This window comes from Ranitomeya variabilis, chromosome 4, assembly GCF_051348905.1.
Source record: "Ranitomeya variabilis isolate aRanVar5 chromosome 4, aRanVar5.hap1, whole genome shotgun sequence".
In the NCBI taxonomy this organism is placed as follows: domain Eukaryota; kingdom Metazoa; phylum Chordata; class Amphibia; order Anura; family Dendrobatidae; genus Ranitomeya; species Ranitomeya variabilis.
In genome coordinates this window covers 630852766-630879928 of record NC_135235.1, presented here as the reverse complement: position 1 = coordinate 630879928, position 27163 = coordinate 630852766, and the positions used below count along the sequence as shown (strand labels likewise).

General features: G+C 43.6%; 2 protein-coding genes across 4 annotated transcripts in view; one reads left to right on the top strand and one right to left on the bottom strand.

Annotated features, from left to right (window-relative positions):
* LOC143767231 (uncharacterized) overlaps positions 1 to 3909 on the top strand; it is a 59836-nt gene extending 55927 nt beyond the window's left edge. For 2 of the 3 annotated variants that reach the window (XM_077255409.1, XM_077255408.1), the window contains exon 7: positions 1177 to 3907. In XM_077255409.1, the coding sequence (XP_077111524.1) occupies positions 1177 to 2873 (1697 nt within the window). In that variant the 3' untranslated portion in view covers positions 2874 to 3907. Of the gene's footprint in view, positions 1 to 1176 lie in introns of all 3 variants that reach the window. The other variant, XM_077255407.1, reaches the window with a different exon arrangement.
* A 15-nt stretch (positions 3910 to 3924) lies between these two features.
* On the bottom strand, positions 3925 to 21791 carry LOC143768144 (gastrula zinc finger protein XlCGF66.1-like). Its single transcript, XM_077256832.1, has 5 exons — positions 21714 to 21791; positions 21450 to 21587; positions 21244 to 21367; positions 21063 to 21160; positions 3925 to 5836 (listed from the first exon to the last, which is right to left on the bottom strand). The coding sequence occupies exons 1-5, from the start codon at positions 21789 to 21791 to the stop codon at positions 5777 to 5779; spliced, it is 498 nt and encodes a 165-aa protein (XP_077112947.1). The 3' UTR covers positions 3925 to 5776.
* Between the last annotated feature and the right edge of the window lie 5372 nt (positions 21792 to 27163).

Here is a 27163-nt window from a genome sequence, read left to right as displayed (position 1 = left end):
TTCGCTCATCTCTGATTTAAGAGCGTAAGTATTTAAAGTTTGAAAACTGCAAAATTTTTGCCAAATTTCAGTTTTTTTCACAAATAAACTCAAGTTATTTTGAAGAAATGTTACCACTATCATGAAGTACAATATGTCACAAAAATAACTAACTCAGAATAAGTAGGATCTGTTGAAGCTTTCCAGAGTTATGACCTCATAAAATTACCCTGGTCAGAATTGTAAAAATTGGCCTGGTCATTAACTGGGGGGTAAAGGGGCTAATGTCAAAACCTCGGGTAACACTTACCAAGCATATTAGGATGCTTTTTTACCTTTATTGTACCTTTTTCTGTTTTTCGGATAGTTTTTTTAAATTTAAAAATAAAAGTTACATTTTAATACCATTTTTGCTATATTTGATATAACTTTGAAGTGGGCATTCACGTATATAAATCCTAGCTGATGAACAGTTATAATCTGACTTGCTTCTGTGAAACTTGTGTGCCTTGCTATTCTCCCAGTGGACATTCCAGATGTTTGACCACAGCTGGCTTTTTTACCATTCTTTTTTTTTTTGACACTTTTCATTTCATCGACCTCTTGGTTCTTACCTGTCTACCCGACATTCTCTTGCCTCTGATTAGCTTCTCTTGATAGTAGCTTTTCCAAGGAAGCAATCCAGCTGACTCAATTGTAAAACCAGATCCTTGTACAGGTGTAAAGTGATGAAGGTCGGAGTTCCTCTGGAATGTGCCAGAGTAGCTTGCACCAAGTCTGTCCTATGTAGTTTTTTTGAGTCTGTGGCCTCTGAGAGACATACCAGTGTGTAGATGAACATGAACTGTACTTGCACCTATCAGAGAGTGAATGAAATGGAAGCACCTAATAAAACTGATTAGAGGTCTCTTTATGAGTCTCTTCTGAAAATGCAACTGTAAATAATTGAGGACAAGCACAGTGAAACAGAAACCTACAGAGAAGATGTCTACAATAGAAAATTTAAAATTTGAAAGAGTACAAACTGGTGGCCTGACACCATAAACTATCAGCCCGTCTTTTGTGGTCTACTGCCTTAGTCTGTCGATAATGGAATTGTATTACAATTTGTATGGAAGTGATATAAATATATAAAAACATAAATAATTCAAATGCAATGTTATTTAAAAATAATAAAATCTGTTTTATTTTTGGCAGATGACTTTACGAGGAGCTCCGAGGGACATCTGATATTTTCAGATTTTGCACCTGATAATTCTAGTAGCACACCAGATACATGTGAAGAACAAGTAATTTTCACAGATACAGCTAAAGCTCATCAAAGAAAATATCTATCATCTGATCCTTTTGAAAATGTCTTCTCTTCTGCTTCATCAAAGACAAATATGCAAAATGAAAGTCAAAGAAGTGCTGTTGAAAATGAAATAGCTTACATAGGGGAGACATCATTTTCATGTTCAGAATGTGGAAAATATTATAGAAGTAAATCAAGCCTTGCTAAACATCAGATAGTTCACACAGGGGAGAAGTCGTATTCATGTTCAGAATGTGAGAAATCTTTTACAGAAAAATCATATCTGATTAAACATCAGAGAATTCATACACGGGTAAAGCCATTTTTATGCTCAGAATGTGGGAAATGTTTTAATTGGAAAGCAAGTCTTGTTGCCCATCTGAGAATTCACACAAGAAATAAGCCATTTTCATGTTCAGAATGTGGGAAATGCTTTCGTGTGAAAGAGCAACTTGCAATACATGAGAGAATTCACACAGGAGAGAAGCCATTTTCATGTTCTACATGTGGGAAATCATTTAAACAACAATCAGTTTTAACAGGACATGAGAACATTCACACAATTAAGAAGACATTTACATGCTCAGAATGTGGGAAATGTTTTATAGACAAATCACAACTTGTTAAACATCAGATAAATCACACAGGGAAAAAAACATTTTCATGTCCAGAATGTGCAAAATGTTACAATAGTAAATCAAGCCTTGTCACACATCAGAGAAGTCACACAGGGGAGAAGCCATATTCATGCTCAGAATGTGGGAAATGTTTTAATTGGAAAGAATGTCTTGTTAGACATCTGAGAATTCACACAGGGGAAAAACCATTTTCATGTTCAGAATGTGGGAAACGTTATAGAACAAAAGATGAACTTGTAATACATCAGAGAACTCACACAGGAGAACGGCCATATCCATGCACAGAATGTGGGAAATATTTTACCTGCAGAACAATTCTTGTTGCCCATCTGAGAATTCACAGAGGAGATAAGCCATTTTCATGTTCAGAATGTGGGAAACATTATAGGGTGAAAGCCAACCTTGAAATACATCAGAGAACTCACACAGGAGAGAAGCCATTTTCATGCTCCAAATGTGGGAAATCATTTAAACAGCAATCCGTTTTAACACTACATGAGAAAATTCACACTAGGGAAAAGCCATATTCAAGTTCAGGATCTGGAAAAGATTATAGTGAGAAATCTAAACTTGGAATTCATCAGGGAAATCACACAGAAGAGAAACCATTTGTCTGTTCGGAATGTGGGAAATGTTTTAAACGAAAAGCAAGTCTTGTTACACATCAGAGAATTCACACAGGGGAGAAGCCATTTGTCTGTTCAGAATGTGGGAAATGTTTTAATCAGAATGCAAATCTTGTTAGACATAAGTTAACTCACACAGGGAAGAAACCATTTTCATGTTCAGAATGTGGGAAAAATTTCATTAGGAAATCAAGACTTGTTGGACATCAGAGAAGTCACACAGGGCAGAAACCATTTTCATGTTCAGAATGTGGGAAAGGTTTTAGGTATAAACAAGAACTTTCTATTCATCAAAGAACTCACACAAGGGAAAAGCCAATTTCATGTTCAAATTGAGGAAAATATTTTAATCGGAATTCAAATCTTATCACACATTGGAGAACTCACACAGGGGATAAACCATTTTCATGTTCAAATTGTGGGAAAGCATATCTTGTCAGCCATCAGAAAACTCACACAGGGAAGTAGCCTTTTTATTTTATTTGTTTTATTGACAGCATGTACTAGAAAAGCATGTAAGTTATAGTAAAGTCACTCGTCTACAAAAGAAAGGGAAAACAATTTAGTGCACTAAATGATTACTAGAAAATGTATACAATTATCAATATCCATTTGTTATTGAAAACTAATAAGTATAAATTAATACACCTATATTTGAACAAAGTTTTTTTTGTACATTTCTACAACTACAGTATAAAATGGTTGTCTGTTGATGCTTTCTTCCATCCTATTTGACATTGACTGTGGAGAGATGATGCTATACATGATCAGTTGCCAAGCTAACCATTCAATGCCCTGCTTGTCTCATCCAATTATAAGCGTCACCTATAGGTAAGACCAGGGGCACGCATAGATATCCTGAGTAGTGATGAGTGAGTGTGCTCGTGTCCTAATCGAGTATTTTCGGTGTGCGCGAAAAATATCCTAACAGGCAATCCCTGCATGTGTTGCGTCTGTCGAACAGCTACAAGACATTCAGCCGCGGTGAGTCAAGCATTTTTTCAAGCATGCTGAAAATACTCAATTAGAAACGAGTGTGTTCAGATAACACCTTATCCGAGCACGCTCGATCACCACTAATCCTGAAGTGTAAAAGGAAAAGTCTGAATTGAAAATTCTTTTAAACAATTTGTTTAGGGGTGAAACAATTTTTGCATGGTCAAGAGTATAATTCACAACTTTTAAAGTTGGAAAGAGATAAATATATTGTGTCATGCATACAAAAATAGTGATGCCCCTTGGACTACGTTCCCACGATGAGCTTTTAGTGCGTTAGACAAGTCTATCAAGGTGGATGGGATTTATAGAATTCTCATGACCACTGTGCTTTTTTAACACTACAAAACTCACCTGTGGTGCATTTTTCAAATCTGTAGCATATCAAATTCTTTTGTGGGCACACTGAGTTTTCTGAGCTGAATTTCCCCATAGGGTTGAATTAGGTGCAGAGATTCAGCAGTTAAAAAATGCATATGCGTTTTAAGTGTGCTTCCGCAGCAGAAACATATCAAAAACACATGTAATCCTCACAAGTATGTCAATAAAGTATTGTCAAAAAAAAATTAAGGAAGTATCAAAAACAAAGCAGATTTATTTAAAGCATGACACAGCAAACATACAAAAAAAACAATAAAAACGCATGTTAAAAAAAGGCACACAAAAACGCAATGAAAAAACACAAGTAACCTAATTTAAATAATAGTTGCAGAAATGGTGCTGAAATTCTGCAACATCAAAAATGCACCAAAAGCTCACTGTGGGAACATAACCTTGTGTCCCACCCACTATAATACATGTTCCATGGCATCCACCTAGTATAACACCCCAATGATAGCTCTCCACAAAGTATGGTGCCCCCACATCGTATAATGTCACCACAATTCCATGTACACATTTTACTCCTTCGCTACCCCTCAGATGGACAGTATGATGCCTTCATTGCGCATTCCCCTACACAATGATGCCCCCTCAGTTCTACCACACAGTATGATGCTCCTCATAGTGCCCCTCACACACATGATGATGCCCCCACAGTGCCCTCAATTTATTTTGCAGTCAACACAGTTCTCACAATACATTGTAAGGCTGCCACAGTGTCCCCAATACAGCATGATGTCCACAATATGTTTCCTAATTCAGTATGAGGCCTCCATTGGGCTCCCCAATCTATAATATAATGCTGGATGCGTCCTGTCTGAATCCTCTGTAGACTGGTTCTGGGAAGTGTGGTGGAATAAGAAGAAATCATCCAGAGTTCATAGCTGACAGGGAGGAGGATGGGGATGTAGGAGTGTGGCGTCAGAGATTGCAGTATGCATAGGCGCTGACCACATACAGCGATCTGAGGCATCATGAAGACATACTGCGATCTCCGGTGCACACAGTGTCTTCAACAAAATGGCGCTGGATAGTGTGTAATAGTATGCAGGGTATGATACTGAGTGTGTCACCACGTAACAGACAGATCAACAGTTGAGGGGTTTATTAACAGGAATCAGGTTCTCCTCGCAGGGAGGAAGCAGTAGAATATAACTAACAATAAAACAGTGCAAACATATGGGTGTCAAACTGTAACAAGTAAGCAGGATTTCTTGAGAAAAAAACACTTATCAGTCTGATGAGGACTTGCTTGAAGGGCCGTCTTCAACGTAGGCGCCGAGAAACAGCGGCACTTGTCGGTAGTCTCTAGGAACCCGCTGCCTGCGGTTTCGGGAGTTAATGTGATATGCACAGGCTCTGAGTCTTTAGCTTTTACAGCACAGCCTATCCCGGGAAAACGATGGTCAGTCTATTATTAAGTCTCTCACCAGGAATCAAGGGCTCTGCACTGATACCGTGGGTACCAGGGGTCACAGTCTCTGCACTGATACCGTGGGTACCAGGGGGTCATAGTCTCTGCACGGGCCAATGCCTCTGCACTGGTCTCAAGGCGCCCCTCTCCAGTCACAGCAGAGTCCGCTTTCATGTACTCACAAGATGCAGTCTTTCTGGGCAATCTCCCTGTATTTGTCCTCTGACCGGGAGCTCTCTCTCTCTCCCGGAGCGCAGCTGCGCCCTGCTCTGACCGCTGCTCACGCTGCTCTGACCCTTGCGCGCGCGCCTTTCCCGCTCTAGGCCCGGCTTCTTTCCTGTCCCAGTCTCTAAGTCTTCCCCCTGGGGAACCTGTAGCACAGCTCAATGGTTCCAGGCACGGAGCAGAGAAGGTAACCGCCCTCAGACTCTTCTTGTGCTTCACCTCCTTACAAGTGCAATATGCACACGCGCTGACTCGGGTGCCATTTTATTATGCAGACGATGCACTGCAGATGCGCGGGGGAAAGGTGTGTAGGATTGTTTGTTTTTTGTATGAATGTACAGTACAGACCAAAAGTATGGACACACCTTCCCATTTAAAGATTTTTCTGTATTTTCATGACTATGAAAATTGTACATTCACACTGAAGGCATCAAAACTATGAATTAACACATGTGGAATTATATACTTAACAAAAAAGTGTGAAACAACTGAACATATGTCTTATATTCTAGGTTCTTCAAAGTAGCCACCTTTTGCTTTAATGACTGCTTTGCACACTCTTGGCATTCTCTTGATGAGCTTCAAGAGATAGTCACCGGGAATGGTCTTCCAACAATCTTGAAGGAGTTCCCAGAGATACTTAGCACTTGTTGGCCTTTTTGCCTTCACTCTGCGGTCCAGCACACCCCAAACCATCTCGATTGGGTTCAAGTCTGGTGACTGTGGAGGCCAGGTCATCTGACACAGCACCCCATCACTCTCTGTCTTGGTCAAATAGCCCTTACACAGCCTGGAGGTGTGTTTAAGGTCATTGTCCTGTTGAAAAATATGATGGTCCAACTAAACGCAAACTGTATAGAATAGCATGCCGCTGCAAGATGCTGTGGTAGCCATGCTGGTTCAGTATGCCTTCAATTTTGAATAAATCCCCAACAGTGTCACCAGCAAAGCACCCCCAGACCATCACACCTCCTCCTCCATGCTTCACGGTGGGAACCAGGCATGTACAGTCCATCCGTTCACCTTTTCTGCGTCGCACAAAGACACGTTGTGTTGTGAATTTGCTTTTTGCTCCCTCTAGTGGTTACTAGTTTTTTGACTCTGGTTTTTCTGTCATTCCTTTTATCCGCACCTGGGTCGTTAGTTAGGGGTGTTGCTATATAAGCTCCCTAGACCTTCAGTTCAATGCCTGGCAACGTAGTTATCAGAGCTAATCTGCTGTGCTCTTGTCTACTGATCCTGGTTCCAGTTATATCAGCTAAGTCTGCCTTTTGCTTTTTGCTATTTGTTTTGGTTTTGTATTTTTGTCCAGCTTGTTCCAAATCTATATCCTGACCTTTGCTGGAAGCTCTAGGGGGCTGGTGTTCTCCCCCCGGACCGTTAGACGGTTCGGGGGTTCTTGAATTTCCAGTGTGGATTTTGATAGGGTTTTTGTTGACCATATAAGTTACCTTTCTTTATTCTGCTATCAGTAAGCGGGCCTCTCTGTGCTAAACCTGGTTCATTTCTGTGTTTGTCATTTCCTCTTACCTCACCGTTATTATTTGTGGGGGGCTTCTATCCAGCTTTGGGGTCCCCTTCTCTGGAGGCAAGAAAGGTCTTTTGTTTTCCTCTACTAGGGGTAGCTAGATTCTCCGGCTGGAGCGTGTCATCTAGAATCAACGTAGGAATGATCCCCGGCTACTTTTAGTGTTGGCGTTAGGAGTAGATATATGGTCAACCCAGTTACCACTGCCCTATGAGCTGGATTTTTGTATTCTGCAGACTTCCACGTACCTCTGAGACCCTCGCCATTGGGGTCATAACAGTTTGCCAGGCCAGTATTAAATGTTTAATGCATTGCAGAAGAGGGATTATAAGAAAGAAGATTCTGAGTTTTTTGTTTTTTTTTCTTTCTTCTTCCCCTTTACCTCAGAGTGGCTATGCTTGCTGCAGACATGAATGTCCAGACCTTGATTACAAGTGTGGACCAGCTGGCTACTCGTGTGCAGGGCATACAAGACTATGTTATCAGAAATCCTAGGTCAGAACCTAAAATACCGATTCCTGAACTGTTTTCCGGAGACAGGTTTAAGTTTAGGAATTTTGTGAATAATTGTAAATTGTTTTTGTCCCTGAGACCCTGTTCATCTGGAGACTCTGCTCAGCAAGTAAAAATAGTTATTTCGTTCTTACGGGGCGACCCTCAGGATTGGGCTTTTTCGCTGGCACCAGGAGATCCGGCATTGGCTGATATTGATGCGTTTTTTCTGGCGCTCGGTTTACTTTATGAGGAACCCAATCTTGAGATTCAGGCAGAAAAGGCCTTGCTGGCTATGTCTCAGGGGCAGGACGAGGCTGAAGTGTATTGCCAAAAATTTCGGAAATGGTCCGTGCTGACACATTGGAATGAGTGTGCACTGGCCGCTAATTTTAGAAATGGCCTATCTGTAGCCATTAAGAATGTTATGGTGGGTTTTCCCATTCCCACAGGTCTCAATGATACTATGGCACTGGCTATTCAAATTGACCGGCGGTTGCGGGAGCGCAAAACCGCAAATTCCCTCATGGTGTTGTCTGAACAGACACCTAATTCGGTGCAATGTGATAGAAAAACCGCAAATTCCCTCATGGTGTTGTCTGAACAGACACCTGATCTAATGCAATGTGATAGAATCCTGACTAGAAATGAGCGGAAAATTCATAGACGCCGGAATGGCTTGTGCTACTACTGTGGTGATTCTACACATGTTATCTCAGCATGCTCTAAACGTATAGCTAAGGTTGTTAGTCCTGTCACCGTTGGTAATTTGCAACCTAAATTTATTCTGTCTGTAACTTTGATTTGCTCACTGTCGTCTTATCCTGTCATGGCGTTTGTAGATTCAGGTGCTGCCCTGAGTCTTATGGATCTGTCATTTGCTAAGCACTGTGGTTTTACTCTTGAACCATTAGAAAATCCTATTCCTCTTAGGGGTATTGATGCTACGCCATTGGCAGCAAATAAACCGCAGTATTGGACACAGGTTATCATGTGCATGACTCCTGAACACCGCGAGGTGATACGTTTCCTTGTTTTACATAAAATGCATGATTTGGTTGTTTTAGGGCTGCCATGGTTACAGACCCATAATCCAGTCCTGGACTGGAAGGCTATGTCAGTCTCAAGTTGGGGCTGTCGTGGTATTCATGGGGATTCCCTGCCTGTGTCTATTGCTTCTTCTATGCCTTCGGAAGTTCCGGCGTATTTGTCTGATTATCAGGATGTCTTCAGCGAGTCTAAGTCCAGTGCACTGCCTCCTCATAGGGAATGTGACTGTGCAATAGATTTGATTCCTGGCAGTAAGTTTCCTAAGGGAAGACTGTTTAATCTGTCGGTACCTGAACATACCGCTATGCGTTCATATATCAGGGAGTCTCTGGAGAAAGGACATATTCGTCCGTCTTCTTCCCCCCTTGGTGCGGGATTCTTTTTTGTGGCAAAAAAGGACGGATCTTTGAGACCTTGTATTGATTATCGGCTTTTAAATAAGATCACTGTCAAATTTCAGTATCCTTTACCGCTGTTGTCTGACTTGTTTGCCCGGATTAAAGGTGCCAAGTGGTTCACCAAGATAGACCTTCGTGGTGCGTACAACCTTGTGCGCATTAAGCAAGGTGATGAATGGAAAACCGCATTCAATACGCCCGAAGGTCATTTTGAGTACTTGGTGATGCCTTTTGGGCTCTCCAATGCGCCTTCAGTTTTTCAGTCCTTTATGCATGACATTTTCCGGAAGTATCTGGATAAATTTTTGATTGTTTATCTGGATGATATTTTGGTTTTTTCTGATGATTGGGATTCGCATGTGGAGCAGGTCAGGTTGGTCTTTAAAATTTTGCGTGAAAATTCTTTGTTTGTCAAGGGCTCAAAGTGTCTCTTTGGTGTACAGAAGGTTCCCTTTTTGGGGTTCATTTTTTCCCCTTCTGCTGTGGAGATGGACCCAGTCAAGGTCCGAGCTATTCTTGATTGGACTCAGCCCTCGTCGGTTAAGAGTCTTCAGAAGTTCTTGGGTTTCGCTAACTTCTACCGTCGTTTTATCGCTAATTTTTCTAGCATTGTGAAACCGTTGACGGATATGACCAAGAAGGGTTCCGATGTAGCTAACTGGGCTCCTGCTGCCGTGGAGGCTTTCCAGGAGTTGAAGCGCCGGTTTACTTCGGCGCCTGTTTTGTGCCAGCCCGATGTCTCACTTCCCTTTCAGGTTGAGGTGGATGCTTCAGAGATTGGAGCAGGGGCCGTTTTGTCGCAGAGAGGCCCTGGTTGCTCTGTTATGAAACCTTGTGCCTTTTTCTCCAGGAAGTTTTCGCCTGCCGAGCGAAATTATGATGTGGGCAATCGGGAGTTGTTGGCCATGAAATGGGCATTTGAGGAGTGGCGTCATTGGCTCGAGGGTGCTAAGCATCGTGTGGTGGTCTTGACTGATCACAAAAATCTGATGTATCTCGAGTCTGCTAAACGCCTTAATCCGAGACAGGCCCGCTGGTCATTGTTTTTCTCCCGCTTTGATTTTGTTGTCTCGTATTTACCAGGTTCAAAGAATGTGAAGGCCGATGCTCTTTCTAGGAGCTTTGTGCCTGATGCTCCTGGAGTCGCTGATCCTGTTGGTATTCTTAAAGATGGAGTTATCTTGTCAGCTATTTCTCCGGATCTGCGACGTGTGTTGCAGAGATTTCAGGCTGATAGGCCTGAGTCTTGTCCACCTGACAGACTGTTTGTCCCGGATAAATGGACCAGCAGAGTCATTTCCGAGGTTCATTCCTCGGTGTTGGCAGGTCACCCGGGAATTTTTGGCACCAGAGATCTGGTGGCCAGGTCCTTTTGGTGGCCTTCCTTGTCAAGGGATGTGCGGTCATTTGTGCAGTCCTGTGGGACTTGTGCTCGAGCTAAGCCTTGCTGTTCTCGTGCCAGCGGTTTGCTCTTGCCCTTGCCTGTCCCGAAGAGACCTTGGACACATATCTCCATGGATTTCATTTCTGATCTTCCGCTATCTCAGGGCATGTCCGTTATCTGGGTGATATGTGATCGCTTCTCCAAGATGGTCCATTTGGTTCCTTTGCCTAAGCTGCCTTCCTCTTCCGATCTGGTTCCTGTGTTTTTCCAGAACGTGGTTCGTTTGCACGGCATCCCTGAGAATATTGTGTCAGACAGAGGATCCCAGTTCGTTTCTAGGTTCTGGCGATCCTTTTGTAGTAGGATGGGCATTGATTTGTCGTTTTCGTCTGCTTTCCATCCTCAGACTAATGGACAGACAGAGCGAACCAATCAGACTTTGGAGGCTTATTTGAGGTGTTTTGTCTCTGCTGATCAGGACGATTGGGTGACATTCTTGCCGTTGGCTGAGTTTGCCCTTAATAATCGGGCTAGTTCCGCCACCTTGGTTTCGCCTTTTTTCTGCAACTCTGGTTTCCATCCTCGCTTTTCTTCGGGTCATGTGGAGCCTTCTGACTGTCCTGGGGTGGATTCTGTGGTAGATAGGTTGCAGCGGATCTGGAATCATGTGGTGGACAACTTGAAGTTGTCACAGGAGAGGGCTCAGCGCTTTGCCAACCGCCGCCGCGGTGTGGGTCCCCGACTACGCGTTGGGGATTTGGTATGGCTTTCTTCCCGCTTTGTTCCTATGAAGGTCTCCTCTCCCAAATTTAAACCTCGTTTTATTGGGCCTTACAAGATATTGGAAATCCTTAATCCTGTATCTTTTCGTCTGGATCTTCCTGTGTCGTTTGCTATTCACAATGTATTTCATAGGTCCTTGTTGCGGCGGTACATTGTGCCTGTAGTTCCTTCTGCTGAGCCTCCTGCTCCGGTGTTGGTTGAGGGCGAGTTGGAGTACGTGGTGGAGAAGATCTTGGATTCTCGCCTCTCCAGGCGGAGGCTTCAGTACCTGGTCAAGTGGAAGGGCTATGGTCAGGAGGATAATTCCTGGGTGGTCGCCTCTGATGTTCATGCGGCCGATTTAGTTCGTGCCTTTCATGCCGCTCATCCTGATCGCCCTGGTGGTCGTGGTGAGGGTTCGGTGACCCCTCACTAAGGGGGGGGGTACTGTTGTGAATTTGCTTTTTGCTCCCTCTAGTGGTTACTAGTTTTTTGACTCTGGTTTTTCTGTCATTCCTTTTATCCGCACCTGGGTCGTTAGTTAGGGGTGTTGCTATATAAGCTCCCTAGACCTTCAGTTCAATGCCTGGCAACGTAGTTATCAGAGCTAATCTGCTGTGCTCTTGTCTACTGATCCTGGTTCCAGTTATATCAGCTAAGTCTGCCTTTTGCTTTTTGCTATTTGTTTTGGTTTTGTATTTTTGTCCAGCTTGTTCCAAATCTATATCCTGACCTTTGCTGGAAGCTCTAGGGGGCTGGTGTTCTCCCCCCGGACCGTTAGACGGTTCGGGGGTTCTTGAATTTCCAGTGTGGATTTTGATAGGGTTTTTGTTGACCATATAAGTTACCTTTCTTTATTCTGCTATCAGTAAGCGGGCCTCTCTGTGCTAAACCTGGTTCATTTCTGTGTTTGTCATTTCCTCTTACCTCACCGTTATTATTTGTGGGGGGCTTCTATCCAGCTTTGGGGTCCCCTTCTCTGGAGGCAAGAAAGGTCTTTTGTTTTCCTCTACTAGGGGTAGCTAGATTCTCCGGCTGGAGCGTGTCATCTAGAATCAACGTAGGAATGATCCCCGGCTACTTCTAGTGTTGGCGTTAGGAGTAGATATATGGTCAACCCAGTTACCACTGCCCTATGAGCTGGATTTTTGTATTCTGCAGACTTCCACGTACCTCTGAGACCCTCGCCATTGGGGTCATAACAACGTTGGTTGGAACCAAAGATCTCAAATTTGGACTCATCAGACCAAAGCACAGATTTCCACTGGTCTAATGTCCATTCCTTGTGTTCTTTAGCCCAAACAAGTCTCTTCTGCTTGTTGCCTGTCCTTAGCAGTGGTTTCCTAGCAGCTATTTTACCATGAAGGCCTGCTGCACAAAGTCTCCTCTTAACAGTTGTTATAGAGATGTGTCTGCTGCTAGGACTCTGTGTGGCATTGACCTGGTTTCTAATCTGAGCTGCTGTTAACCTGCGATTTCTGAGGCTGGTGACTTGGATAAACTTATCCTCAGAAGCAGACGTGACTCTTGGTCTTCTTTTCCTGGGGCGGTCCTCATGTGAGCCAGTTTCTTTGTAGCGCTTGATGGTTGCCACTGAACTTGGGGACACTTTCAAAGTTTGCCCAATTTTTCGGACTGACTGACCTTCATTTCTTAAAGTAATGATGGCCACTTGTTTTTCTTTACTTAGCTGCTTTTTTCTTGCCATAATAAAAATTCTAACAGTCTATTCAGTAGCACTATCAGCTGTGTGTTGTGAACTCTGTTTTTGGGCTCCCTCTAGTGGTCACAAGCAGTACTGTGTAGTGTTGTCTTTCTGCAGGTTGGCGCATCAGCTGGTTCGTTATCCTTGGTTGGGTTTCCTATTTAGTTCACCTGGATACTCAGTTCCTTGCCTGCTCTCAATGTATTCAGTGCTCTTCAGATTCCTTGTGACTACCTTGCTCCCAGTCTCTCCAAGACAAGCTAAGTTTTTGTTTGATCATTTTTTGATTATCAGCATTTATTATGTTTTTAGTCCAGCTCGCTAAAATGTGATTTCCTCGCTTGCTGGTTGCTCTAGGGGACTGAGTTTCTCCCCCCCACACCGTTAGTTGGTGCGGGGGTTCTTGAAATCTCAGTGTGGATATTTTGTAAGGGTTTTTTACTGACCGCACAGACCCCTTTACTATTTTCTGCTATCTAGTGTTAGTGGGCCTCATTTGCTAAATCTGTTTTTACCCCTGTGTATGTGCCTTCCTCTTACCTCACCGTTATTATATGTTGGGGGCTTCTATTTCTTTGGGGATTATTTCTCTGGAGGCAAGAGAGGTCTTTCTTTCTCTCTAGGGGTAGTTAGTTCCTCAGGCTGGCTCGAGACGTCTAGGATTTTTTAGGCACGTTCACCGGCTACTTCTAGTGTGTTTGGATAGGTTCAGATTTGCGGTCAGTCCAGTTGGCCACCTCCCTAGAGCTTGCCCTATGTATGTTACTTAGCTGGAGTAATTTGTGATCCTCAACCACTAAGGATCATAACAGTAGAGCAGGCCTCAAAAGTGTTTAATGCATCGCAGAAGTGGGATAAAAAGAAGACCTGAGTACATTTTTTTTTTCCCTCCCGCTTTTCCTTTGCTGCAGTCTGTTTAGCTTCTTTCATCCCCTTGAACTCTGGGTGGTTTTGAGCTCAGCTGCAGACATGAATATTCAGACTCTGACTTCTAGTGTGGATCATCTGACTGCACGGGTGCAAAGTATTCAGGATTTTGTTATTCATAGCCCTATGTCAGAACCAAAGATACCCATTCCTGAATTGTTTTCTGGTGATAGATCTAGGTTTCTAAACTTTAAGAATAATTGTAAGTTATTTCTATCTCTGAGACCTCGTTCCTTTGGTGATTCCGCTCAGCAAGTTAAAATTGTTATCTCCTTGTTGCGTGGCGACCCGCAAGATTGGGCTTTCTCTCTGGCACCAGGAGATCCTGCATTGCTTAATGTAGATGCATTTTTTCTGGCTCTTGGACTGCTTTATGAGGAGCCTAATCTTGAGAATCAGGCAGAAAAAGCGTTGCTGGCTATCTCTCAAGGTCAGGATGAAGCAGAGGTGTATTGTCAAAAATTTCGGAAATGGTCGGTGCTTACTCAATGGAATGAGTGTGCCTTGGCTGCAAATTTCAGAGAAGGTCTTTCTGAGGCCGTTAAGAATGTTATGGTGGGGTTTCCCACCCCTGCAAGTCTGAGTGATTCTATGGCTTTAGCCATTCAGGTTGATCGGCGTTTGCGGGAGTGCAGGTCTGCTCATCCTTTGGCGGTATTTTCTGAACGGAGACCTGAGTCTATGCAATGTGACCGAACTCTGACCAGAATTGAGCGACAAAGTCATAGACGTCAAAATGGGTTGTGCTTTTACTGTGGTGATCCTACTCATGTTATCTCAGCATGCTCTAAACGCTTAAAAAAAATCGCTAAACCTGTCACCATTGGTACTATGCAGCCTAAGTTTATTTTGTCTGTTACTTTGATTTGTTCTTTGTCATCCTACCCGGTTATGGCTTTTGTGGATTCGGGTACTGCCCTGAATCTGATGGATTTGTCGTTTGCCAGGCGCTGTGGTTTTGTCCTGGAGCCTTTGGAATTTCCTATTCCTCTGAGGGGAATTGATGCTACGCCATTGGCTGAGAATAAGCCTCAGTATTGGACGCAAATGACCATGTGCATGACTCCCGTACATCAGGAGGTGATTCGCTTTCTTGTTCTGCATAATTTGCATGATGTTGTCGTTTTGGGTCTGCCATGGCTGCAGGCTCATAATCCAGTTTTAGATTGGAAAGCTATGTCTGTGTCAAGTTGGGGTTGTCAGGGAATTGATGGCTATGTTCCGTTGGTGTCTATTGCTTCTTCCACTCCTTCTGAGGTCCCTGAGTTTTTGTCTGACTACCAGGATGTATTTGATGAACCCAGGTCCAGTGCCCTGCCCCCTCATAGGGATTGTGACTGTGCTATAAATTTAATTCCTGGTAGTAAATTCCCTAAGGGACGACTTTTTAATCTGTCTATACCAGAGCATGCCGCGATGCGGAGTTATATAAAGGAGTCTTTGGAGAAGGGACATATTCGCCCATCCTCTTCCCCTCTTGGTGCAGGATTTTTTTTTTGTTTCCAAGAAGGACGGTTCGTTGAGACCTTGTATAGATTATCGTCTTCTGAATAAAATCACAGTCAAATTTCAGTATCCTTTACCACTATTGTCTGATTTGTTTGCTCGGATTAAGGGTGCCAGTTGGTTCACCAAGATAGATCTCCGTGGTGCGTATAACCTTGTGCGCATTAAGCAGGGAGATGAATGGAAAACAGCATTTAATACGCCTGAAGGCCATTTTGAGTGCTTGGTGATGCCTTTTGGACTCTCTAATGCTCCTTCTGTGTTTCAGTCTTTCATGCATGACATCTTCCGAGAATATCTGGATAAATTTATGATTGTTTATCTGGATGACATTTTGGTCTTTTCTGATGATTGGGAGTCCCATGTGAAGCAGGTCAGGATGGTGTTTCAGGTCCTGCGTGCTAATGCTTTATTTGTGAAGGGCTCAAAATGCCTCTTCGGAGTACAGAAGGTCTCCTTTTTGGGTTTTATTTTTTCTCCTTCTACTGTGGAGATGGACCCAGTCAAGGTCCAGGCTATTCATGACTGGACTCAGCCCACGTCTGTTAAGAGTCTTCAGAAGTTCTTGGGTTTTGCTAATTTTTATTGTCGTTTCATCGCTAATTTTTCTAGCGTGGTTAAACCTTTGACGGATTTGACCAAGAAGGGTTTTGATGTGACTAATTGGTCTCCTGCGGCCGTGGAGGCCTTTCGGGAGCTGAAGCACCGGTTTTCTTCAGCTCCAGTCTTATGTCAGCCAGATGTCTCTCTCCCCTTCCAGGTCGAGGTTGATGCTTCTGAGATTGGAGCAGGGGCTGTTTTGTCGCAGAGAAGCTCTGATGGCTCTGTGATGAAACCATGTGCCTTCTTTTCAAGAAAGTTTTCGCCTGCCGAGCGGAATTATGATGTTGGTAATCGGGAGTTGTTGGCTATGAAGTGGGCATTTGAGGAGTGGCGACATTGGCTCGAAGGAGCTAAACATCGTGTGGTGGTCTTGACTGATCACAAAAATCTGATTTACCTTGAATCTGCCAAGCGCCTGAATCCTAGACAGGCTCGTTGGTCGTTGTTTTTCTCCTGTTTCAACTTCGTGGTCTCATATCTGCCTGGTTCGAAGAACGTGAAAGCTGATGCACTTTCTAGGAGTTTTGTGCCTGACTCTCCGGGAGTTTCTGAGCCGGCTGGTATTCTCAGAGAGGGAGTGATTTTGTCTGCCATTTCCCCAGATTTGCGACGAGTGCTGCAGAAATTTCAGGCGGATAGACCTGACCGTTGTCCACCAGAGAGACTGTTTGTCCCGGATAGATGGACCAGCAGAGTTATTTCCGAGGTTCATTCTTCGGTGTTGGCGGGTCATCCTGGGATTTTTGGTACCAGAGATTTGGTGGCTAGGTCCTTCTGGTGGCCTTCCTTGTCGCGGGATGTTCGTTCCTTTGTGCAGTCTTTTGGGATTTGTGCTCGGGCTAAGCCTTGCTGTTCTCGTGCCAGCGGTTTGCTTTTGCCTTTGCCTATTCCGAAAAGGCCTTGGACGCACATTTCCATGGATTTTATTTCGGATCTTCCGGTATCTCAGAAAATGTCTGTCATCTGGGTGGTGTGTGATCGTTTTTCCAAGATGGTCCATTTGGTGCCCTTGCCTAAGTTGCCTTCTTCCTCTGATTTGGTTCCTCTATTTTTTCAGAATGTGGTTCGCTTGCATGGCATTCCTGAAAATATTGTGTCTGATAGAGGATCCCAGTTTGTGTCCAGGTTTTGGCGGACTTTTTGTGCTAAGATGGGCATTGATTTGTCTTTTTCGTCGGCCTTCCCTCCTCAGACTAATGGCCAAACCGAGCAAACTAATCAGACGTTGGAAACTTATTTGAGATGTTTTGTTTCTGCTGATCAGGATGATTGGGTGACTTTTTTGCCATTGGCCGAGTTTGCCCTTAATAATCGGGCTAGTTCTGCTACTTTGGTTTCGCCTTTTTTCTGCAATTCTGGTTTCCATCCTCGTTTTTCCTCGGGTCAGGTTGAGCCTTCTGACTGTCCTCGGGTGGATTCTGTGGTGGATAGGTTGCAGCAGATTTGGAACCATGTGGTGGACAATTTGAGGTTGTCACAAGAGAAGGCTCAGCGCTTTGCCAACCGCCGCCGCGGTGTGGGTCCCCGACTTCGTGTTGGGGATTTGGTGTGGCTGTCTTCTCGGTATGTTCCTATGAAGGTCTCCTCTCCTAAATTCAAGCCTCGCTTCATCGGTCCTTATAAGATCTTGGAAATCCTTAACCCGGTGTCTTTTCGTTTGGATCTCCCAGCATCGTTTGCCATTCATAATGTGTTCCATAGGTCTTTGTTGCGGAAGTATGTGGTACCTGTAGTTCCTTCTGTTGAGCCTCCTGCTCCGGTGCTGGTCGAGGGCAAATTGGAGTACGTGGTGGAGAAGATTTTGGATTCTCGTATCTCTAGACGGAGGCTTCAGTATTTGGTGAAGTGGAAGAGCTATGGTCAGGAGGATAATTTCTGGGTTGTCGCCTCTGATGTTCATGCGGCCGATTTGGTTCGTGCCTTCCACGCGGCTCATCCTGATCTCCCTGGGGGTCTTGATGAGGGTTCGGTGACCCCTCCTCAAGGGGGGGGTACTGTTGTGAACTCTGTTTTTGGGCTCCCTCTAGTGGTCACAAGCGGTACTGTGTAGTGTTGTCTTTCTGCAGGTTGGCGCATCAGCTGGTTCGTTATCCTTGGTTGGGTTTCCTATTTAGTTCACCTGGATACTCAGTTCCTTGCCTGCTCTCAATGTATTCAGTGCTCTTCAGATTCCTTGTGACTACCTTGCTCCCAGTCTCTCCAAGACAAGCTAAGTTTTTGTTTGATCATTTTTTGATTATCAGCATTTATTATGTTTTTAGTCCAGCTCGCTAAAATGTGATTTCCTCACTTGCTGGTTGCTCTAGGGGACTGAGTTTCTCCCCCCCACACCGTTAGTTGGTGCGGGGGTTCTTGAAATCTCAGTGTGGATATTTTGTAAGGGTTTTTTACTGACCGCACAGACCCCTTTACTATTTTCTGCTATCTAGTGTTAGTGGGCCTCATTTGCTAAATCTGTTTTTACCCCTGTGTATGTGCCTTCCTCTTACCTCACCGTTATTATATGTTGGGGGCTTCTATTTCTTTGGGGATTATTTCTCTGGAGGCAAGAGAGGTCTTTCTTTCTCTCTAGGGGTAGTTAGTTCCTCAGGCTGGCTCGAGACGTCTAGGATTTTTTAGGCACGTTCACCGGCTACTTCTAGTGTGTTTGGATAGGTTCAGATTTGCGGTCAGTCCAGTTGGCCACCTCCCTAGAGCTTGCCCTATGTATGTTACTTAGCTGGAGTAATTTGTGATCCTCAACCACTAAGGATCATAACAGCTGTGTATCCACCAGACTTCTGCACAACAAAACTGATGGTCCCAACCCCATTTATAAGGCAAGAAATCCCACTTATTAAACCTGACAGGGCACACCTGTGAAGTGAAAACCATTCCCGGTGACTACCTCTTGAAGCTCAATCAAGAGAATGCCAAGAGTGTGCAAAGCAGTCATCAAAGCTAAAGGAGGCAGTTTTTTGTTAAGTATATAATTCCACATGTGTTAATTCATAGTTTTGATGCCTTCAGTGTGAATGTACAATTTTCATAGTCATGAAAATACAGAAAAATCTTTAAATGAGAAGGTGTGTCCAAACTTTTGGTCTGTACTGTATTTCTCTGTTTTAAGGGCATAAAAATTTAAAGTTTGAAAATTACAAAATTTTCAAAATTTTTGTCAAATTTCCATTTTTTACACAAATAAACCCAAGCTATACCGAAGAAATTTTACCACTATCATGAAGTACAATATGTCACGAGAAAACATTCTCAGAATCTCCAAGATCCGTTGAAGCGTTCCCGGAGTTATTACCTCATAAAGGGACAGTGGTCAGAATGGTACAAATTGGCCCGGTCATTAACGTGCAAACCACCCTTGGGGGTAAAGGGGTTAAAGGTAACCTGTCAGCAGGATTGAGTTAATGATATGCTTGTGATCCGGGGTGGGACTGTGGGGGTGTCTTCATGTGGTGCTCTGCTTAGATATTCATGAGTATGGCTTCTGACAGGTCACTGATCCCTTGGTGACCTGCCCCCTAGTTTACATAATGAATATTATATATATTGAAAAAATAAATAAATCACCTTCAGCAGGCAACCTGCGCTGTAGCATGATCGCATGTGTAATGTGCATTAAATTCTTTAACTTGCTTGTATAAATCTACTGCGCAGGCACGGCCGGGGCCATTTTGAGACAGATTTTTTAAAATCAATTCATTTATAGAAGCAAGTTAAATATTTTAATGAAACGTCAAAATCTAAAAAGAAATGCAGCACTCACCCGATTATGTTTCAACTTGTGGTTTAATCCGTTATACAGAAAACACAGTTACATGCGGAGGTGCATGTGTCAGGGGAGTAGTTCATAAGAATAGAAGACCTGATGGATGTCCGTCCACCTGCACCTCCGCATGTAACTAAGTTTTCTGTGTGACGGAATAAACCACAAGTTGAAAGACGATCGGGTGGGTGTTGCATTTCTTTTTAGATTTTGACATTTCACTATATGCACTTTAAGAGTTTGAACCATCCAGAAGAGATCCTGCGAAGATAATCAAGAGGATTCTGGTAGCGTCAACTCAACACACTAAATGCTGGAACTTGGTGCCTGGAATAACCCTTTTTTCATAAATACTTTAATGAACATTATACATGCAATTATGCTGCTGCGCAGACGCCGGCACCCGCCTGCCGAAGGTGATTTTTTTTTCAATGTATATAATATTCATTATGTAAAATAGGGGGCAGGTCACAGAGGGATCAGTGACCTGTCAGAAGACATACAGAAGAATACCTAATCACCACATGAAGACCCCCACAGGCCCGCCCCGGAGCACGAGCATATCATTAACTCAAAACTGAGATTACACAGCAACCACAAGACAGATTTCATCAACCAAGGTATCATTGCAATCAGTATAACGGCGCCAATCTGACACTTTAACAAGAGGGTAGCAGTGTGGAGGAAATATTTTTGAAAGGGGCAGTTTTGGTGAATATTTAGAGAGGATCAGTGTAGGGTGTATATTATGGAGTGGGGCACTATGTGTGGGGATATTAGGGAGAGTGGCACTGTGGGTGGAGTAAGATGTAATGGAGAGGCTCATTGTGTATGTGGAGAGGATATTCTGGAGTGTGTCACTATGGGGGTTATTATAAAGAGGTTTATAGTCTGTGGGGGTATGGTATGGAGTGGGGCAATGTGGGGGGAATATTATGGAGAATGGCTATGTGAGGGGGACTTTATGGAAATGCTTATATTATGGAGAGGGATCACATAGGCAGAGGAAAAATTGGGTACTAGTAAGCACCAGGAGAGGAATCACATTAGGTTAGGCTCCCAGCAAAGAGGATCGCCTTGTCGTGACTGCTAGGCATACATGAATTAGCCAGTTTATGCGCTAAGTATCATTGTTTTTTCCTATTTTCTATAGCAGTAATGCACTTCCAATTTCATATATTTCATGTTTGTATGCTATAGCATTACAGAGTGCAACTTTATCTGTTAGTTATATATGGAAATAGCTACTCTTTGTATGCATCTGTTCAAACCTGTTTTCTGTTTGGAAGTGATTGTCAGTCTTCGATAAATTGATAAAACAAGACTGAATACAAAACCTTCACAGCCGTCTACATATCATAGAGGACATTTCATGAGACAAACTCTCCATCTACCTGATGATCCTGAGGAATATTGGGATCTTCTTGTTTACAGTCATGTGGAAGAAGAGGATGGGGACATCTTTCTGGTGTTGTCCTCTTACTCGATAGATCTGTAGAAAACACATACAGGGACTGAATTCATTCTTTACATACACATAATTATAGACCGTGTGTATTTAGTCCTATCTATTACCTGGTGATATGAGGGACTGTGGAACCTCCATGAAAACGTCCTTGTACAGATCTTTGTATCCTTCTAAATACTCCCACTCCTCCATGGAGAAATAGACGGTGACATCCTGACATCTTATAGGAACCTGACACATACAATGATACCGTCATCCCCCGATCCCTCCATAGTGTTACTGTATAATGTCCCAGCATTCCCAGCAGTGTCACCTCTCCAGTCAGCAACTCAATCATCTTGTAGGTGAGTTCTAGGATCTTCTGGTCATTGATGTCCTCATGTATCAGGGGATGAGGTGGAGGCCCTGTGATTGGGCTCAGGGTTCTTCCCCATTCCTCAGACACAGGGGCCTGGTTATGGAGAGACACATTAATAAACCTCACTACAGACATTTCCAGAGTCCTCACCTCTCCAGTTCTGTCCATATGTTATTCCCATAGATAATGATGTAATGTGACGTCATCATAATATCTCACTTCTCCAGTAAGCCGGAAGAGGATCTCTAGGGTGAGGTGTAATAAACTCTCGGCCACCTTATCCCTATCCGTATCCATCCTTGACTGGCAAATCAGGAAAATTATTTTATATAGCAAATCTCTACTGATAACTTGCAATATTGTAGGGACCTGAATGGGGAGAAAATGAGCAGATGTAAAATCATAAAAATCCCATGTTAAAAATCTCTGGAGTATTTTACCGGCTTCACATGACCACTACATCCAGTTATGTGCACCGTCTTGCCCACCTTATAACAAACAATTCAATCATAGTCACTGTCACGGTCAGGCCTTCACTAAGGGTACCGTCTCACATAACGATTTACCAACGATCACGACCAGCGATACGACCTGGCCGTGATCGTTGGAAAGTCGTTGTGTGGTCGCTGGGGAGCTGTCACACAGTCAGCTCTCCAGCGACCAACGATGCCGAAGTCCCCGGGTAACCAGGGTAAACATCGGGTTACTAAGCGCAGGGCCGCGCTTAGTAACCCGATGTTTACCGTGGTTACCAGCGTAAAAGTAAAAAAAAAAAAAACAGTACATACTTACATTCCGGTGTCTGTCCCCCGGCGTTCTGCTTCTCTCCACTGTCTGCGCCAGCCGGAAAGCACAGCGGTGACGTCACCGCTGTGCTCGCTTTCCGGCTGGCCGGCGCTCACAGTGCAGAGAAGCAGAACGCCGGGGGACAGTCACCGGAATGTAAGTATGTACTGTTTTTTTTTTTTTTACTTTTACGCTGGTAACCACGGTAAACATCGGGTTACTAAGCGCGGCCCTGCGCTTAGTAACCCGATTTTTACCCTGGTTACAAGCGAACGCATCGCTGGATCGCTGTCACACACAACGATCCAGCGATGACAGCGGGAGATCCAGCGACGAAAGAAAGTTCCAAACGATCTGCTACGATGTACGATACTCAGCAGGGTCCCTGATCGCTGCTGCGTGTCAGACACAGCGATATCGTATGGATATCGCTGGAACGTCACGGAACGTACCGTCGTAGCGACAAAAGTGCCACTGTGAGACGGTACCCTTAGCCTTTGCCATGACGTCGGATGAGGCTGACTATATGGGTCCACGTCACTCTACAGCTCAAACTCACACTTGCCCCTCACTCAGGTTACAGATTGAGCACATTGACGCACCCCCAACCATTCCCACACCAAACATGCTCAAAGCTGACACCACATATTAAAAGGGAGGCAAGTCCCAATTCAACTTAGAGACAGTTGTTTTCAATCAATGAGATGACAATTAGGTGTGAGTGAGGGACCAGTGTTATTTAAAAAACAGAGATCTATCAGTCTTCACAATACATATTTGTGGAAGTGCATCATGTTGTGACATGAATATAGGATATTTCTCAGAAGAGTTGTTGAGCTTCCTCAGGTTATAGAAAGTTACTAAACTATATTTATCAACTTTGGACTTCACCAATCTGAAGTTAGAAAGGCTATGCATGAAAGAGGATATTCCAGACAATTTTACCCTACTCTGAAGTAGTCAATCAACAAAGATCACCCCAAAAAACAAGGTTAACAAGTTGATCATAAAGAGACCCAAGGTAACCTCTAAGCAAAGGTCTCTCTCACATTAGCTAATGATAATGATCATGAGCCCACTATGGGGAGGACTGTGAATAACAATGGTGTGCATGGTGTTACACCCGGTCCAGCTCCGGTACCTTCCCAGGGTCCCCGTCGGGACTCCCGCTCTGTGCCGGCTCCACGCACTCTGGATACATCTTCTCCTCTCAGCTGCTTCCTGGCACGCAGCCAGCAAGTTCCCAAGCAGAGTACTTAAGTCGCGCGTGCGCTCACTCCCGGTCTCTTGAAGAAACAGCGTGCATTTTCCAAAAGTACTTCTGACAAATGGTGTGTTAGTGATCACTATTTCTAGCCCCTCCACCATAGGGAGGGTGCCGGAGCAACAAGTATCCACTGTTGCTTACTTCCGGTTCCTGTCTGCACGTGCTCCTGTTTCTGAAGTTCTTTTGCTAGTACTCCGCTTATACTACCAGAAACACATGGGCTACTTGCACACTGAACAAGTCTGTAGGAACCTGTTCACACCACCAGAAAACTTGAAGACACAAAAAAGCACAGTGAGGTCAAAAATACTCTGTTGTAAAAAAATCACAGTAATAAGCAAGTGCTAGTCAAAAGATGTAAAGAAAACAGGGTATTTAGTTGATACGTTTTTTTGCAAAAAAATGTATACTAAGCTGCTCCACCAAATCGCCAAGGTATACCCTTATAGAGCAGTCCTAACTAATGTATGCAATCCCTATCTGATGTATTTAAAACCTGATTATCTGTATAGTACCTGTATAAGCAGGGTTCAGAGAGAAAAAAATATACATGTGGACATGCAGGATGGAACAGCTTAAATGCAAATGACCCACAGAGGAGTGGTGGACTCCCCAGTCTTGTAGAAACAAGAGAACAATTATAGAACCAGAAACACATGGGCTACTTGCATACTGAATAAGTCTGTAGGAACCTGTTCACACCACCAGAAAACTTGAAGACACAAAAAAGCACAGTGAGGTCAAAAATACTCTGTTGTAAAAAAATCACAGTAATAAGCAAGTGCTAGTCAAAAGATGTAAAGAAAACAGGGTATTTAGTTGATACTTTTTTTGCAAAAAAATGTATACTGAGCTGCTCCACCAAATCGCCAAGGTATACCCTTATAGAGCAGTCCTAACTAATGTATGCAATCCCTATCTGATGTATTTAAAACCTGATTATCTGTATAGTACCTGTATAAGCAGGGTTCAGAGAGAAAAAAATATACATGTGGACATGCAGGATGGAACAGCTTAAATGCAAATGACCCACAGAGGAGTGGTGGACTCCCCAGTCTTGTAGAAACAAGAGAACAATTATAGAACCAGAAACACATGGGCTACTTGCACACTGAACAAGTCTGTAGGAACCTGTTCACACCACCAGAAAACTTGAAGACACAAAAAAGCACAGTGAGGTCAAAAATACTCTGTTGTAAAAAAATCACAGTAATAAGCAAGTGCTAGTCAAAAGATGTAAAGAAAACAGGGTATTTAGTTGATACGTTTTTTTGCAAAAAAATGTATACTAAGCTGCTCCACCAAATCGCCAAGGTATACCCTTATAGAGCAGTCCTAACTAATGTATGCAATCCCTATCTGATGTATTTAAAACCTGATTATCTGTATAGTACCTGTATAAGCAGGGTTCAGAGAGAAAAAAATATACATGTGGACATGCAGGATGGAACAGCTTAAATGCAAATGACCCACAGAGGAGTGGTGGACTCCCCAGTCTTGTAGAAACAAGAGAACAATTATAGAACCAGAAACACATGGGCTACTTGCACACTGAACAAGTCTGTAGGAACCTGTTCACACCACCAGAAAACTTGAAGACACAAAAAAGCACAGTGAGGTCAAAAATACTCTGTTGTAAAAAAATCACAGTAATAAGCAAGTGCTAGTCAAAAGATGTAAAGAAAACAGGGTATTTAGTTGATACTTTTTTTGCAAAAAAATGTATACTGAGCTGCTCCACCAAATCGCCAAGGTATACCCTTATAGAGCAGTCCTAACTAATGTATGCAATCCCTATCTGATGTATTTAAAACCTGATTATCTGTATAGTACCTGTATAAGCAGGGTTCAGAGAGAAAAAAATATACATGTGGACATGCAGGATGGAACAGCTTAAATGCAAATGACCCACAGAGGAGTGGTGGACTCCCCAGTCTTGTAGAAACAAGAGAACAATTATAGAACCAGAAACACATGGGCTACTTGCACACTGAACAAGTCTGTAGGAACCTGTTCACACCACCAGAAAACTTGAAGACACAAAAAAGCACAGTGAGGTCAAAAATACTCTGTTGTAAAAAAATCACAGTAATAAGCAAGTGCTAGTCAAAAGATGTAAAGAAAACAGGGTATTTAGTTGATACGTTTTTTTGCAAAAAACTCCGCTTATACTGTCTGTTTCCACAGATCATCAGCTACCTGTTACCCGGCTATCCTGGACGATAACTGTTCAATCTAAGCAATCCCATCTCGTCCCGTCAGTCAGCCATCTACCTCTCCATACAACGCCAGTCACACCGGTACCAGCTCTTACCCGTATACCCGGTATCATCTGGTTAGCTCTACGTCTTCCGCTAACCCTGCTTGTCCGTCTATTCCACTGGGACAGCTGCCACGAGTCCGGGGTCTAACTGGAGGTAGCACCCGTGTCCCCCAGACATTCCATTCTGACCCTGTTCGAGGGGGCTCACGTAGTCACACTCCCTTCTGAGCCCCCCGGACCATGGTCCCGAGGTTCCACATTAAACTTCAATAAAAATGAATGTGATCTTCATCTTCTGTGCCTTCGTTTCCATTTGTTACACATGGTTATTCAGGACAACAAGGAGAAAGCCACTGCTTTCTATAAGCACCTTGCTGCCCATCTGTAGTTTGCTAAAGATCATCTGGACAAGCCATAAGGCTATTGGAAAAATGTTTTATAGACAGATGTGACCAAAATAGAGATTTTTGGTTTAAATGAGAAGTGTTTTTCTGCATCTAGGCCAGGATGCATGTCCAGCAATAGCGTAGCTACCGGGGGGGCAGAGGTGGCAGTCGCCCTGGGCCCTGTGCTCTGAAGGGGTCCACTTGAAGCTACACTACTGTAACTATTGGCATGCACAGCACAATTACACTTTGTGGCACTGTGAGGCCCCTGAGCAGGAGGGGGCCCGGTGCCAGCAGTGGCCCCTCACTCCATCATTGCTAGCACAACTGTATCGGCTAGATGCTGATATAGTTGACCGCAATAATGAGAGTAGCAGCAGTACGCTCCCTCTCCCATCATCCCCCTCTCAGTGTCTGATGTCACTGATGCAGACACTGATAGCATCACTACTCGGCGCCCGCTGTCCTGATATAGGCGGGAGCTCGGAGCAGCGGAGGAACGAGGAGGAGAGGTGAGTATTGCATTTATTTTTTTTTTAGGGGTGCATTATTTTAAACAGAGTCTGCCTATGGGGGGTGCATTATACTATAGAGTCTCCCTATGGAGGGTGCATTATACTATAGAGTCTGCATATGGGGGTGCATTATACTATAGTCTGCCTATGGGGAATATATTATACAATATAGAGTCTGCCTATTGGGGGTGCATTATATAATATAAAGTCTCCCTTTTGGGGTGCATTATACAATATAAAGTCTCCCTATGGGGAGTGCATTATACAATATAGAGTCTGGTATGGGGAGTGCATTATACTATATAGAGTCTGCCTATGGGAGATGCATTATACTATAAAGTTTGCCTATGGGAGGTACATTATACAATGTAAAGTCTGCCTATGAGGAGTGCATTATACTATATGGAGGCCTATTGGGAGTACATTATACTATATGGAGGCCTATGGGGAGT

What these genes read in the sequence shown, in the direction of transcription:
- LOC143768144 (XM_077256832.1), bottom strand. Translation starts at nt 21,791, where the DNA reads ATGGATACGGATAGGGATAAGGTGGCCGAGAGTTTATTACACCTCACC. An exon ending in TTGAGTTGCTGACTGGAGAG is followed by an intron (nt 21,368 to 21,449) that starts GTGACACTGCTG and finishes TGTATGTGTCAG; the next exon opens with GTTCCTATAAGATGTCAGGA. An exon ending in ATATTCCTCAGGATCATCAG is followed by an intron (nt 5,837 to 21,062) that starts GTAGATGGAGAG and finishes GCGCATCTGCAG; the next exon opens with TGCATCGTCTGCATAATAAA.